At 37.9% G+C, this 14,323-nt stretch overlaps 1 protein-coding gene across 1 annotated transcript; it reads left to right on the top strand.

Moving 5' to 3' along the window:
- The first annotated feature begins 2,395 nt into the window (after positions 1–2,395).
- On the top strand, positions 2,396–3,856 carry Tcim (transcriptional and immune response regulator). The gene has a single exon (XM_047550227.1). It carries the CDS (start codon positions 2,487–2,489, stop codon positions 2,805–2,807), a length of 321 nt encoding a protein of 106 aa, XP_047406183.1. The 5' UTR covers positions 2,396–2,486; the 3' UTR covers positions 2,808–3,856.
- The last annotated feature ends 10,467 nt before the right edge of the window (positions 3,857–14,323 follow it).

The following is a 14,323-nucleotide window of genomic DNA, read 5'->3' as shown; positions in this document are numbered from 1 at the left end:
AGGCACACACTGTACCAACTGAGCTATATCCCCAGCCTGAAAGTGAATGCTGTTGAGAAATATTTTGGAGATAAAATTGGCAGCACTTGAGGATGGATTCTATATAGGGGCAGAAGGAAAGGAGACATCAAGGATGAAAACTAGGTTTCTGCATTTTATAATGAAATAGAAACTTTACCATGTTTTATATAGTCATATTGATGGGTTAGACAAATAAATGAGTCTGTACATTAGAGATCTGGTCTGAGCTGGAATCACAAGGTGGGAGGACACAATGAATAGAGAATAATAAAAAGCATGAACCCACACAAGAATCACTTTATGAAAGGAGCATGGCATGAGAAGGTTAGCAATTAAGATGAGTTATGTAAATTTCATGCCATCATGCAGGGTACATAATAAAAACTCAGTAAATCCTTGTTGCCGTAGTGATAATAACAACAACTTTTTATTAGCCAGGGAAATGGACTGCCACAAAGATGTGTCATGCATGTCAGCAAATCCACAACCACAGACATTAGAACATAGGTTCTTGCAAGGAGAAACTGGAACACACATTAGCTGTTGTGGTTGATGCACTGAAAAGCAACCCACAGAGGAATGTCCTTCAAGCAAGCATCTGTGGAAGAAATCATCCCTTCTAACTTTTTTTTTTTTTTTGCCTGAATTATTTTGAAAGTCTCTTACTTAGTCTTCTTGCTCCTCCCTCTCTACTTCCTTCCTACCTTTTATTCTTGACTGATAAGTGACAGTTATCTTATAAAATTATAAGTAATATCACATCATCTCTCTGCTGCAAATTCCCCAGTGTTTGACTACTTCACACAGAGTAAAAGCTAAATCCAGGACCAAAGTCTATGAGGTCGCCCGCAGTCTGACCTTGCCCTCTTCCCAGTGCCTTTTCCTGCTGACATTTTCCTCACTTCCCTGTTCTCTCTGCACCTACCACGCTGCTCTCTCGCTATTCTTCATACACTCCAGGCATACTCTTGTCTTCAGGCCTCTGCACTTACTTTCCTCTGCCTAAAACACCCCCTTCAGATGTCTCTACAGTACGCGCCCTTACCTCCTTCAGGTCTTTCATAGTACCACACTAAAAGAAGCTACCTCTGACCCTCCTATGAAAGTCTCCGCCTTCCCTTCCACTCTTAGACAACTCTGTTTCATTTTTATCCATAGTATTCATTACTTCCTGACTTGGACATTATATCTGCACATTCTTCTACTGTCTATCTCCTGCTAGGATGTAAACTTCATTAAAGTAAGAATTCTTTTCCATTGCTTTCCTTTGTTTGTTTGGTTTGTTTTCACATTATATTTCCAATGCCTAGAAAAGTTTGGACTAATAATACACTTTTTAAGAAATAAAAATGAATGCTTGGGTGAAGGAATGAGTGAATGAATAAATACATACGAAGAGTCTAATTCAATTTTCTAGTTCGGTAATTTCACCCCATTGTCTCCCTTTGTGCATTTTTGCAGATCTGACTTGACTAGATGACAAGAAAACATAGATCTGTCCTGCTTATTTGAAGGGCTAAAAAGTACACCAGGGCAGGTCCCTGTGACCCTTTGTTACTAACATTTAGTGTATAGTTACTCTATACATCTGTGGGGACACTGACTGTCTGAATCTGTGGATGTCAAGAATAATAAATTTAAATTCTTTCAAAGAAACTCTCTATGTCTGGGTGATTCCTAAATGTATTTTCTTACAAAAGGTCAACTCACTTCTTTTGGGCACTATGTACACAAAGCATTCAATTGACTTTTCTTCCCCACTTTTTCAGTTGCTATTGTTGTCGATACATGCATGAACTTAAGGAGATACTTTCTATTGTTGTTGTTAAACTGCAATTTTATTCAATGATTGCAGATCAGCATTTGCACTCAGTCTCAGAACAGCAATGGTTTCAGGCTGAGCCGCGTCAGCATGTATGTAAAATTCAACTCTTTAACCAGACACACTCCACATTGTTCCCTTGATTGTTCAAGCTTTCCCCAAAGGGAGGTCCAAAGGGCATAGATGTGGGCTGCCAAATGTTTGCAGTGCACTTTAATAACTTTGGTAATTAAACTTTCCTGGGTTTGGCAGGACTCCTTGTTTCAACTGTTGTTTGGGAAGGTTTTGAGAATTTAAGCTACCTCATTATGTCTCATATTTACATTTTCCTGGTTTTGACTCTCTTTGAAAGAAGGGCCCATGCTTGTATCATCCAGTTGCTACCAAGGATGTCAAAAGAAAGATCCACAGCCCTGCCCCTCGTCACTGAATGAGCTTTCAGAAGCACTTTACGCAAGAGCAGGAGATTGGCAACTCAACTGTTAAATCTGTCTGTGATCATTCTTCCTTGAGATCACTCTGATGTCACCAGTGTAATTTGAGCCGGAGCTTTTGTTCACACTTTAAATAGTAGTCCTGGAATGATTTTGCTACAGACTCTCTGGAGAGCCCCGGAGCTGAATTCCAGAAGAACCCCACATCGATGAAAGCAAAGCGAAGCCACCAAGCCATCACCATGTCCACGTCGCTTCGAGTAAGCCCGTCCATCCACGGCTACCACTTTGACACAGCCTCTCGCAAGAAAGCTGTGGGCAACATCTTTGAAAACATAGATCAAGAATCACTACAGAGGCTCTTCAAAAACTCTGGAGACAAGAAAGCAGAGGAGAGAGCCAAGATCATTTTTGCTATAGATCAAGATTTGGAGGAGAAAACTCGAGCCCTGATGGCCCTGAAGAAGAGAACGAAAGATAAGCTTTTCCAGTTTCTGAAACTGCGGAAATATTCCATCAAAGTTCACTGAGGACAACAGAATGGATAAGGACGTTATCCACAAATGGACATTTACAGACCAAGTGAGTTTGTGAGACTCTGACAGAGGCAGCACTTTGTGGCTGTGTTGCAAGCTTCTCTCCAGCCAGGACTCCGAGGCTGGGAAGGGACATAGCAAACTGGTGGTAAAGACCCCAACCAATTCCACACCCTGTGTGATTACAGTGGAGAACAAAATGCTTTCAGCAAGAATTTGAAAACTCTCCCTGCAGGAAAGGACAGAGGTTGGTCAAAGAGACTGGACAGAAGCCGTGTGAGCAAGATAACAGGTGGCCAGGAAAGATGGACGGACATCCAGGGCTACTTTGTCAGGCCCTGGGACTTAAATTCAAACAACTGTTTGCTTTTGTCTTTTTTTTTTTTTTTTTTTTTTTCAAGTTGAACTGGGCAGGGAAAGAGAGGAGGGTGAGAGAAAACAGAGAAAATACCAAGCATAAATTGTTTACTGAATTATTTTTATCAGAATTTTGAAATGTTGTCAACTCTCAATATTGTCTATTGGTATAGATTTTTAGAGCTCAGTTATTAATTATTTATTTGCATTTATTACAATGCCTGAAAAAGTGCACCACAAGGGAGTTAAGTACAAATGGAAGGAACTGCTATAACTTTCTCAGCTCAGTGAAACCTACGCCACCTTCTGGTTTGTTTGTAAAGGGTTTTTATACATTTCAAACAGGTTGCACAGAAGTTTATTAAAATAACGGGGTCCTTCATAAATCTGAAGTACTGTGAAAAAATTTTTATAATGTTTTTTTAATTTTCTGACTAATGCTAAAATATAATCTAGTTAAATTTCTTACAGTTATGCAATAAGCATTAGGAAGTGAACATGATATTCTAAATAGTTTATATAAAGATGCTATGGTTTCTATAATTTATTATACATGCAAGTGATATGCAACCCTAATAAATTATTATAAACTTAGCTGCTCTTGGTCTGTGATGCTTGGTCTCAAAGGAAAAAAATTAGATGGTAAACTATGATTATTATAAACTCTTCTAAATATTAGACTTTAAAAATAAAAGGTACTTTTAAAGTGAATTTACACTAATTGCCAAACTCTTTAAAAACAAATTTTACACCAAAAATCTGGGAATTTTCTTTGTCGCAACTTTAAAACACAAGATACAAATAAAGAAATGTATAGATTGACTTATCAACATAGCTATTCAGGTATCCATTAGAGTGAATTTTAACTGACTTTCTCTTCATATTTTTGAATTTTATCCTCTGCAATTATAGTAGCTATGTACATGTGACATTTACTTCTCCCTAAAAATATAAGTTAGGGTTGGAGTCTGAGTTGTAATCAAGATTCACTGTTTAATATAAGACAATATGGAAATGGCATTACCATCTCTTTGTTACATAAAATCCATGTAAGAAGGCATACCTGAATGCCTGCTGTACTTTCCTAACAGACAGAAATCAAAGTTCCCCAGAAATTGAGCATTGCAGAAACACAAAATTTTTATTTTTTTAAAATACCAATTATAGTAAATAAAACAAATGAACTGTCTAAAATCTTTTGGGAAGGTTACAAGTCAGATTTCAAGTACTAAATTTTTGAAAAGAAAATCAAGTGATAAAAAAATCAGTCTTTTCAACTATTAACTGATTCATCTATTGAAAATAATTTTTAAAAATCACTGCAATAGAAAGGAGTTATTTTCAAGAAAGAATCCATTCATGAAAACCAGAAACTAATATGCAGAGTTGTGTGTGTGTGTGTGTGTGTGTGTGTGTGTGTGTGTGTTTCATCAGATTTTCAAAGACAACTCTGAAATTAAAGAAAAAAAGAAAAGAAAAGAAAAGTTAAAAGTTAAGAACTGAAGAGGAAGGAATTTAACAGGGAGGCTTAGCTGTGGGTTCTGTCGTGGGATTAGGAAAGTGAAGGCTGTAAAGAGTGTCCTGCTCCCCTGCCTTTCCAACTGATCTAGCTTAATGTTCTCTGCATGTGCTAGAAATAAGCTTCCTGCCCCTGGCAGTTACTACCATCAGGGAAAAACTTAAAGTTACTTTCTATTCAAAAATTGAAGACCACCTTGGATGTTGAATGCAGTTCAAGTGTAGTATTTATACATACCCATAACCACTTACTCTACCATTGCTGTTTTCTTCTTTGTTATTAGCATGGACTATTTTGTTTTCTTTCAGCATACTATCATTATTTTCTGATTTCTACTCCAAACCATGAACAACAAATAAAAAAGTAGTTTGGGTGTGATGCACAGTAGTGTGGAAAATAAGAACTCTTTAAGTAGATTATTACAAACATGCTATCTTTCTTCTCCATGGAGAATGAAGGGAGGAATCAGCATGATTGCACAGGCACAATGTTGTGCTCCATAATATATTTATTATGTAATGTCAGGTAAAAATAAGCATTATTAGACCAGGGAGGACTAGTTCAGTTCAGAATTCCATCTGTGGCACAGAGATGGCTACATAGCTCTCAAGACGTATCATTTTAATAGGAAGAAAATAAAACAGTAAAGGTTAAACAGTTTATTAATAATATTTATCTTATTAGGATCTTTGGGCAGTTGTTATTAGCCAGACAGTTTTCTAAGACTTTTTTGTGTATATCAAGTCACTTACTAAGTCCTGTAACATAAGAAAGAAGAGCATGTGTGTGTGTGTGTGTATGAGCATGTGCACATATATGTGTGTATATACAGTAATAAACCTGAAACACAGAGAGATGAAGAAACTTGGCCAAAGGCACACAGGTCATAAATCCAGGATTCAAATCCAGAAAGGCTGGTTTTTATTTCTAGTCACTAGATTTGACTGCCTCACTAGGAGAAACCAAGCTTCTCTTTTTCCTTTAAAATGATAATGACTTCTATGCTAATCAGCCATCAAGATGGGAAGGCAAGGCCTTTGAAAAATCACTGTGATCTCACCTGTGACCATTGGTCTGTTTAGTTAGCACTTGTACCACAAGGGGAAAGTGTCTTGGTTTAATACTTTTAATTGTATCAAGCATTTCTTGGATGTAGCCTTTGAAACCTGCAGTTAAAATAACTATATTGACACCTTGGCACAAAGGGCCACACCTAAGGTCTCCTCCACTCAGCCAAGGCCTTGGGTCTGGTTTGGTGTTTAAGGAGGTCAGGAAATGCAGATTCATTATTCCATATGCTCACTCCATCACCTGGTCCAGAGCAAAAGAGGGTTTGCCTTGCAGCTGGGATTTCCTGAGAAAGGGGTCCAGGTTATATGTCAGACAATATTTTTCACATTGTCAGAGGGTAATCGGAGGATGCAATTGATATTCCCCTGGAGAGTCTTATCTGTTAATAGAAAATGATTAAGCCATGGTCTGGGACTGTCTGTCCTTTCAGAGCACCTCTTTTGCCCTTCTGGACTGCAGAGAAGGGCATCCCAGCATAGCTTGCTATTTAGTTAACCCCTTTCTCATACAGTCGGAATCATAGATCACAAATGGGGGCAATATTTGTACTTTAGCCATTCATGCAATAAAAACATAGTAAGCATCAGGAGCGTGGGCCACATGGCCAGAATGGATCATTATTTTCCTTCTTAGAGAAGCCAGAAAATGCTTTAAAAATGAATATCACACAGTGAAATTGGGGTTGGTTCAAACGGTATGCCACAAGAGGAGAGTGAAGGAATTTGTGTGTGTGTATTTATGTTTGTGTGTGTGTGTGTGTGTGTGTGTGACTATGTGTCTATGAATGTGCCTGTGTACCTGTTTGTGTCTGTGTGTCTGTGTGGATGTGTGTGTATATGTTTGGCTGCGTGTATTTATGCATCTCTATGTGATTGTGTATCTGTGTACATGTCTTCATGAATGTGTGTGCATGCCTATGTGTCTGTGTGAGTACCTGCAGGTGTGTGTGTGTGTGTGTGTGTGCGTGTTAACAGAAGAATGAGAGGAAATCTAACCTAGACTTGGGAGATACTGGAAGATTCCATGGAGATCTTCCCCATTTCAAAGTAGGAGTTGGGAGAGTAAAGGGAAAAATTTTATTCCAGCTGAGCCTAAGAAATTCTGGGTGATAATTAGAAAGACAACTAGGCCTTAAATGAGAAACTTTAGTATTAATTTTATTCTGAAGGTAACAGAAACATTTCCTGCCCAAATATTATGTATTATGCCATAGAAAATGTATGATTAATTTTGAAGAATAATACACTGTCAAGCATCTGAACTCATGGTCAGATTCTACAGTGATTCTTCCAGAACTCTGTGGCCTTAGTTTTGGTCTATGAAAGGTCATACGGGACCTTTGTAATTCACTAGCAGTGAGCAGGTACATGGCAGCTAACGAGGAGACAGAGAAAGAAAAGTTGAGAAAGAAAGACAGATAAAGAAAGTATTGTGAGGTCAGACTAGGAAAACAGCTCGTTGCCTATTTAAATTTTGAAGGAATTGTGACTATGTTTAAACCTTATGATAGGTCTTAATATTTAACAAGTATTATGACTAAATGACTACTAAGCTCTCTCTTCACTTGTATAACCCTTCTGCAAACAGTTTCTAGATATTTGGAGTGATTATCACAGGTACAGGCAAATGTGTTCTATTTCAATGTACGTGCACACTGACAGTGGACATGGGTAGGCTAAGTGTGGGAAAACTATCCTGCAGCATTTTGGAAATAAATATCATCTTCCTATAAAGTTTTGCAGAGGCTTTAAAAAAGTAGATGAGCAGTCAGAAGATTTTTGTTGCAGTCACTTCCCGTTTCTCCACCCTTCACACACACACACACACTGCAGACCCGCTGTCCTGTAAGAGCACAGTGGATCCTCTTCCTGAGCCTTTGTTCTCCCTGTGGACAGCAGTAGCATGTAAAGCAAACACCACCAGACTGATACTAGGGTTCTGGGATTTTCCCCAGTTTGCCTTGGAAAAATTCAGCTGTGATCTCTGGATTTCATCTGTAAAGGAAAAAAAGAAAAGTTCAACCAGATGATGTCTGTGACCTCTTTTGGCTCTTATAGTCTGCATCAGTGTCAAATCATAATTGTACAGTGTTACATGCTAGGATTTCTCTCTGGATTGCCTGGCATCTCCTATACGACAGGAATTTCTCTTAAATGTAACAGCAGCCCAGTTAAAAAATCTTGAATATTAGCAGTGGCTGCCAAGGGCACGAATGGGAGGGAATTAACTTTCTGTGGCTACACCTGTGTTTTTAAATAGCCTGTCTTATTTTTGTTGTTGGTGATAAGTTGGTACCTGTGCTAATGCCTGATGTTAATATTTTGAATATCTCTTCCACATCCAAACATGGCAGAATCACTGAGACTATCACCACTGTTGTGAGAATTTTAATCTGTGAAGTTTGAAAAATATAGATTCCCGGTCCCAAATTCTCTGAGCACCATGCCCAAGATTAGGTATTTTTACAAAGCAATATGTTTACTATAAAGACTATCAGATTTAGGGGGTCATTTCCTTGGTTACACTGGAACTTCCATTACTGGTGCTTCATGATGTAAGATTTGATTTCATAGAATTAGAGTTTTTCTTCTCATAGGAATTCTTTCGCTCATGAAAAAATTACAACCAAAAAGATATATTTTGAGAAGAGTATGATTAAGTTTTAATAATTGCAGTCAGTATAAGTTAATGCTTTCATCACTTTTCTAGAACGTCTTTTTTGAATTTTGGCATGATATTTACTTACTTGGATACATACATGTTTTACCAGGGGAAGAGTTTCTGCTTCCTACCATTGCCTTTCCCTCTTATTCACCTGAAATTTTTCTGTGTTTATTATTTATGTCCCAATCTTGTCATCTCGAAGGTACTGAAGAATCCTGCTGGTCCTGGAGAGTACAGGGAGCCATAGTATCTGAAATGTTTTTTGTAAGAAGCATCTTCTCCTTCTCCTACTGCAGAATACCTAGGGCAGGGCAGTGTGCTTGTTTCCAAGCCTACTCTTATCAGAATCTCCTGGGGGACATTTGAAAATCCAGGCCTCTGGACTTAATGATTCAGAATTTCTGGGACTAGGCTCCTGCTCTTTGCATTCTGCAATCACTCCCCAGGTAATGCTACTGCTCAGTCAGATTGAGAACCACTGACCTAGATTAAAGTCACAAGCTGTGCTCAGAGTGAGGACATGGCTCACTCCAATTCATTCACATATCCCCAGGAGTTTTGCAAGCCTTAGTGTAGTTTCCACCAAACAAACTGTTGACCTAAGATGTGATCCCTGGAGTTATTGGTAGAATACATTATTTTTTATCATCTTTAATCTAAATAGCGCCATTATTTTGATTTTGCTATAAATTCTGTTTGTTTTGAGAAATCCAACCTGCAGCAATTGCACCATTTTTGAAACTCCCATAAAGCATATAGTGTTAGCTATTCCCGTATGTTTTTCAAAAGAACTGAAGGCCTTTCTTCCCTGTGAGATATTTAACACTGGTCTGCTATCCCATAGTTTCATTTCTTAATTCAGACAACTTAATCTTTTAAAAAGGATATTTACATTCACCATTAGCAGTCACTTACACAAGTTGGTACATTAACACTTAACAAAACACTCCCTTCCTAACAGCAAATTGTCTGCTATTGAGACAAAGCAGCTTTAATTTCAGGGAGAGAGTGGCAGAGGAGCAAATCTTTTGAAACTAGAGGTAGCTGACATCTGAAACCAGTAAAAGAAATACACCCAAAGGTGATGCTCTAGAGGAGAACATCTTCTTTCTGATATTTTCTAGCCCTGATCTTGGATGCTGAAGAACTAGATAGTTCAATGACACATACAGTGTGGTGGACAGTAGAAAGATAAATAGAGCAGGGTAGAGGGCTTATGTGTCCAATTTTGTCTCAGTCATTTACTGGTTACATGTACATTTTGAGTAAATTATTTATTCCTCTCAAGTTCGCTTTATCATCCATAAAAATAGAGATAGCAACATCATCTGTATTCGTTTTGAGCACTGCCAAAACAAAGCACCACTGACAGAGCAGCTTAAACAACAGAAATTTACTTCCTGGTAGTTCTGGAGGCTAACAGTTTGAGATCAGAGATGGTTTCTTTTAAGGCCTCTTCTGTGGCTTGTAGACACCTTCCCTTCCCCTGCATCTCACATGGTCTGGCCCTGTGAGTGTCTGTGTCTTAATCTTCTGTTCTTATAAATACACCCGTCATTTGGAATTAGGGTCCATTCTTATGACCTTGTTTTCACTTCACTACTAACCTTTCAAGGTTCTATCTCCAAATACAGTCGGATTTTGAGGCAGTGGGTTAAGATTTCAACATATGAGTTCTGACTGGGTGGAGTACAATTCCACTCCTAATACCTGTATTTATTTTTCTTGGTTGTTGTAAGAACAGCATGAGGTAATATATGTGAAAATGCTCAGCAGTTAAGTACCTGTAAAGGTATGTTTTGCTTTTGGTTAAACATTACAGAGCCTCTAGGACAGAGCTTAACATGAGGTCGGTACTTTATAAGTGTTTGTTTTTTAAAAAAATACAAACCCATGCACACATCACTTTAACATAAGGTATTTGTTTGATGTATTGGTTTATTAATCTCTGAAATCAACATCTGCATCCCTTTTGTCTCTCCAGAATCTCCAAGGAGAGCTCAGTCAACAGTGACCCATTAGCGTTCAATAACTGAACCATGGCACAAGCCATAGTTCATGCGGGAAGAGCTGTGTCCATAATGGCCTTTTGCCAAGGTGTATTTCCACCACTAAGCATTTTGTTTGCTTTTCATTACACATGAATGGCTTCAAAATGTTCAGTGGAAGTGAACAAGTTCTTTCAACATCTGTGAACTGAGTTTGCTGATAGTGTCTAGTTCTGTAGTTCTTGACATAGTTCCTGTATCTCTGGTTATAAATCTAAGTCTGAAAAGCGTTGTTTTCTCCTATTCTCTGTGCAGTTGCATAGTTCTATTATAACCAGTCACTGCCACTGGGCATTTCATTTGTATGAGTGTGAAGAAGGGAGGGAACAAGGCTGGGAAAGTTTGTTAACTCCAAGTTCTGATCACAAAAGGTAATTCTATATATCTTACCTGACATGGTAAGAATTTCAGAATGAATGCAATGGACTTAGAGTTCCATGGTCTGTGCTTGAGAAGGGTGGGAAAATTTTTGGAATAAAGCCTTCCTCATGTTAGAAACCAAATGCCATTGGTACTGTCTAATTACAATTGGAAAAAAAAAAAAACTAAATATATATCATACCAGCTATGAAGGTCATACTGATATGACACTGAACAATCATTTGACTAACATAAAGCAGTCAAGCAAGTGTAAGTTATTATGCGGGCAAAATAACAATCTGAGTGGTTTTTAACTCATGATCACATTGAGTAGGCATGAATTACTGTTGTCTTTTTATTCTACTTTGGGAAGATAAGGTTATCTGCATCCTCACCTTGCTTACAAACTCCCTATTGAGGGCTCTTCTTCACACATGAAAGATATCAAGACCTAGAATTTGTATTCCATTGAATGAATTTCATGCTTATTTCAGTTTCTATTCCTTTATAACTTTTCATATTATTTAAAGTAATATAAGAAAATAATGCTTAACTTAAAATTTAAAAGCTTAATGTTGCTGTCAGCTAGATTTGTAAAGATTCTAGACAAATAAGTCAGAACTGGTTGCAAGGCAGGAACGTGCCAGATGTATCACCACCCAAAAGTCTGCTCTTTGTCTAAGAAAGACCAGAAATTCAGTGTTTTGTGCACTGAGGTTAAAAGACATGAAAAACTCACTCCTTACTGAAGTCACAATCTGCAATATAAACAAGGACCTTAATTTATTCATTTATGGGAGAAATTCAACTACCAAGAGGAAGATAAAATATAAGTAAATGCAAAGGGAGATCCAGTGTCTTGAGGACATTTTCGCCTTGGCTTTGGTAGGGTTTAAAAAAACATGACTTCCAGCAGAGATCTCTTATCTACTGACATTTATAGTAGTGTTTGTCTTGTATGACAAACCAGTTCAATACTTACTGGTGTAAAATGGCAACTCTATTTAGCTCATGGTTCTATGTGTCAACTTGGGTGCTCTTCTGCCCTGGGTCACCTCAACTGTCTTTGGCTGGGTTCTCTAATGCATTTATTGATCATCTGGCAGGTCAGTTGGTAGATGATGTAGTGTGGCCTTACTAACATGTCTGGTGATTGACTGACTGTGATACAGGGCATCTCAACTCTCTTCCACCAATCTATCCTGTTAGCACTTCAGAATTCTCAACCACAACTGTGCTATACAAAACATTTGTCAAACCCCATCTTTCTGTTTTCCCCATTTGTAAACACTATGGTCACCATCTACCTTTTTTGGGATGTCATTCTTTCTATAACACAATACATTGTAAATAATTACATTCCTACCTTATTCAGGAAAATTACAACCTGGACCTTTATCCCTGAGATTAGATCCAGACTTTGTGAAATTCAATCATTCATTTAGAATTTTCTAAAAAATTATACCCAAGGCTAGCTGATTCAATGCACAAAGCTCAGGCAGTCATTGAGAAATGGTTTTTCACTCTCTCCTATTACTAGCTGATGCCTTCCACAAAATGTGAATGATACAAATGTAAAATTCAAGGAATATTTGTTATTGTCTTTCTAGAATCTTTGATGGTACAGGAAGGGCAAAGACATCACTCTTAAAGTCTCAGGTACCAGTGCCAGTACCAAGGCAGTTGACAGAGATAAGCAGATTGCTGACAAATCCTAACCATCCTAAATATAACTTTAGGTGCCATTCTCCCTATGAAATGTGTAGGTACAGACCACTGATCAGCTGAGCTTGTTCCTCTTGTTAATCTCGCTCTGTGGAAGAATTTTAAAATTAACTGCTTGTTCTGTTCTCTGGAATGGTGGACATTGAGAGCCATTAGCCTAAGGGAGACAGACTGACTCAGGGAAAAGAATTAATGGAAGCACATGGCTCCTGCAGGCAGGAAATGCTTTGATAGGCCTTTTCCTCTTTTTGTTACCCAGAGAACTTTGACAATAGACTCCACCTTGGAGCAGCTGCTCTCTCCCCCGTATGATGATCGCAGCACATTTTCCTTGTCAGACTTGGAGTCTGCACCAGGGAGTGCTCAGGAAGGGACAAGTACAATGTTGGGGATCTGCCCTTGAGCTTCCAAGCTGTGTGGTGGGTGGAGACGTCACCCCAAAGACACATGCGGATCCCTCTGGCACACGTTTCAGGAAGACCATCTGCTTCTATTGTTCCTCTGACCTTTTGTTAGAACCCACCCTTAAACTGAAATGAAAGCACCAGAAAAAAGTTAAATTCTACAGCAGTGTTAGACCCTGCTTTCACAGCATGTCAAATTAGTGAGTATTAGGCTAATTCCTAAGATGTGCCCCATATTATTATCAATGTTGACAGTAGAAAGAAAACTAATGTTTTTTCAGTGCCTAAATAGAATCAGGACTATATAGAATGATATAATCTCATTTATCCTTTTCAACATTTCTGAAAGGCAAAAATTGTTTTTGTTTGTTTGTTTGTTTGTTTGTTTTCTATTGTATAGGTAAGGAAACTGAGGCTCTGGGAAGCTTACCAACTTTTCCAGTGTCAGTACAAATTCATAAGAAGATAGAGGAAGACAAAATAGGAAGTCTCTCAATTTCACTTTTGGTTATGTATCCCTGATACTTAGTAGTTTTTGTTCCTCACTTCTGTGTTCAGTGTCTAAGAGGCTCCAAGAAAATTGAGAATGAAGACATATGGTTCTAAATTCATTCTGATATGTGACATGGAATAAGTCACTTAACTGCTGGTTTCAGCTTCCGTTAAAACAGAAGGGACATGGACTAAATGAGATTGCAGTCTTTCTTATTTCTAAATATATAACTGTGTTATGCAATGTGGTCTGGACTTTATAGTCATTAGGATAGCTATTATCAAAAAATGATGACAATAACCCAGGACCTGTCAGAGAGATTGTGGAGAAATTAGAACCCTTGTGCATGAATGTTTTGAATGCAAAATGCTACAGATAATGTAGAAAGACTATGGCTAACCCTCAAAAAACTAAAATTAGAGCTACCATATAATCAAGCAATTTCTCTTCTGGTTATATACCAAAAATAATTGGAAGAAGGGTACTAGTTTATGGTAAAAGTCTATGTTGGGAAAAATAAAAAGCATATCCAAGAAAATTAGAGCAAGGCAATGTTGCTAGAGCCCAGAGAGTAGAAGGAAAAATGACATGTGCTAAAAATGGAGACAGAGGCAGGACAGAATCATTTGGGGCCCTAGTCACAGAGTTTGCATTGTGTTATAATGCAGTTAGAGTCATTGGAGATCATCAACTGGAGAATAGCAATATTTGAATTTGTGATTTTAAAGGTCATTCTGACAGTCTTTGTGGAAAGAACCAGAAGAGTGCAATAACACACTCTAAAATAACATGTATTTTATAGGTGGTCATTGTAACTTTCCACCTTATGTAAAATGGAAAACAGAGATAGAAAAAGAGTAGTTAGATTT

This window comes from Sciurus carolinensis, chromosome 4 (genome assembly GCF_902686445.1).
Source record: "Sciurus carolinensis chromosome 4, mSciCar1.2, whole genome shotgun sequence".
NCBI lineage: Eukaryota > Metazoa > Chordata > Mammalia > Rodentia > Sciuridae > Sciurus > Sciurus carolinensis.
The sequence above is the reverse complement of the archived record's forward strand: the minus strand, read 5'-3'. Positions and strand labels throughout refer to the sequence as shown.

Excerpts from the sequence above, each read along its gene's own strand:
- Tcim (XM_047550227.1), top strand. The coding sequence starts at position 2,487 with ATGAAAGCAAAGCGAAGCCACCAAGCCATCACCATGTCCACGTCGCTT.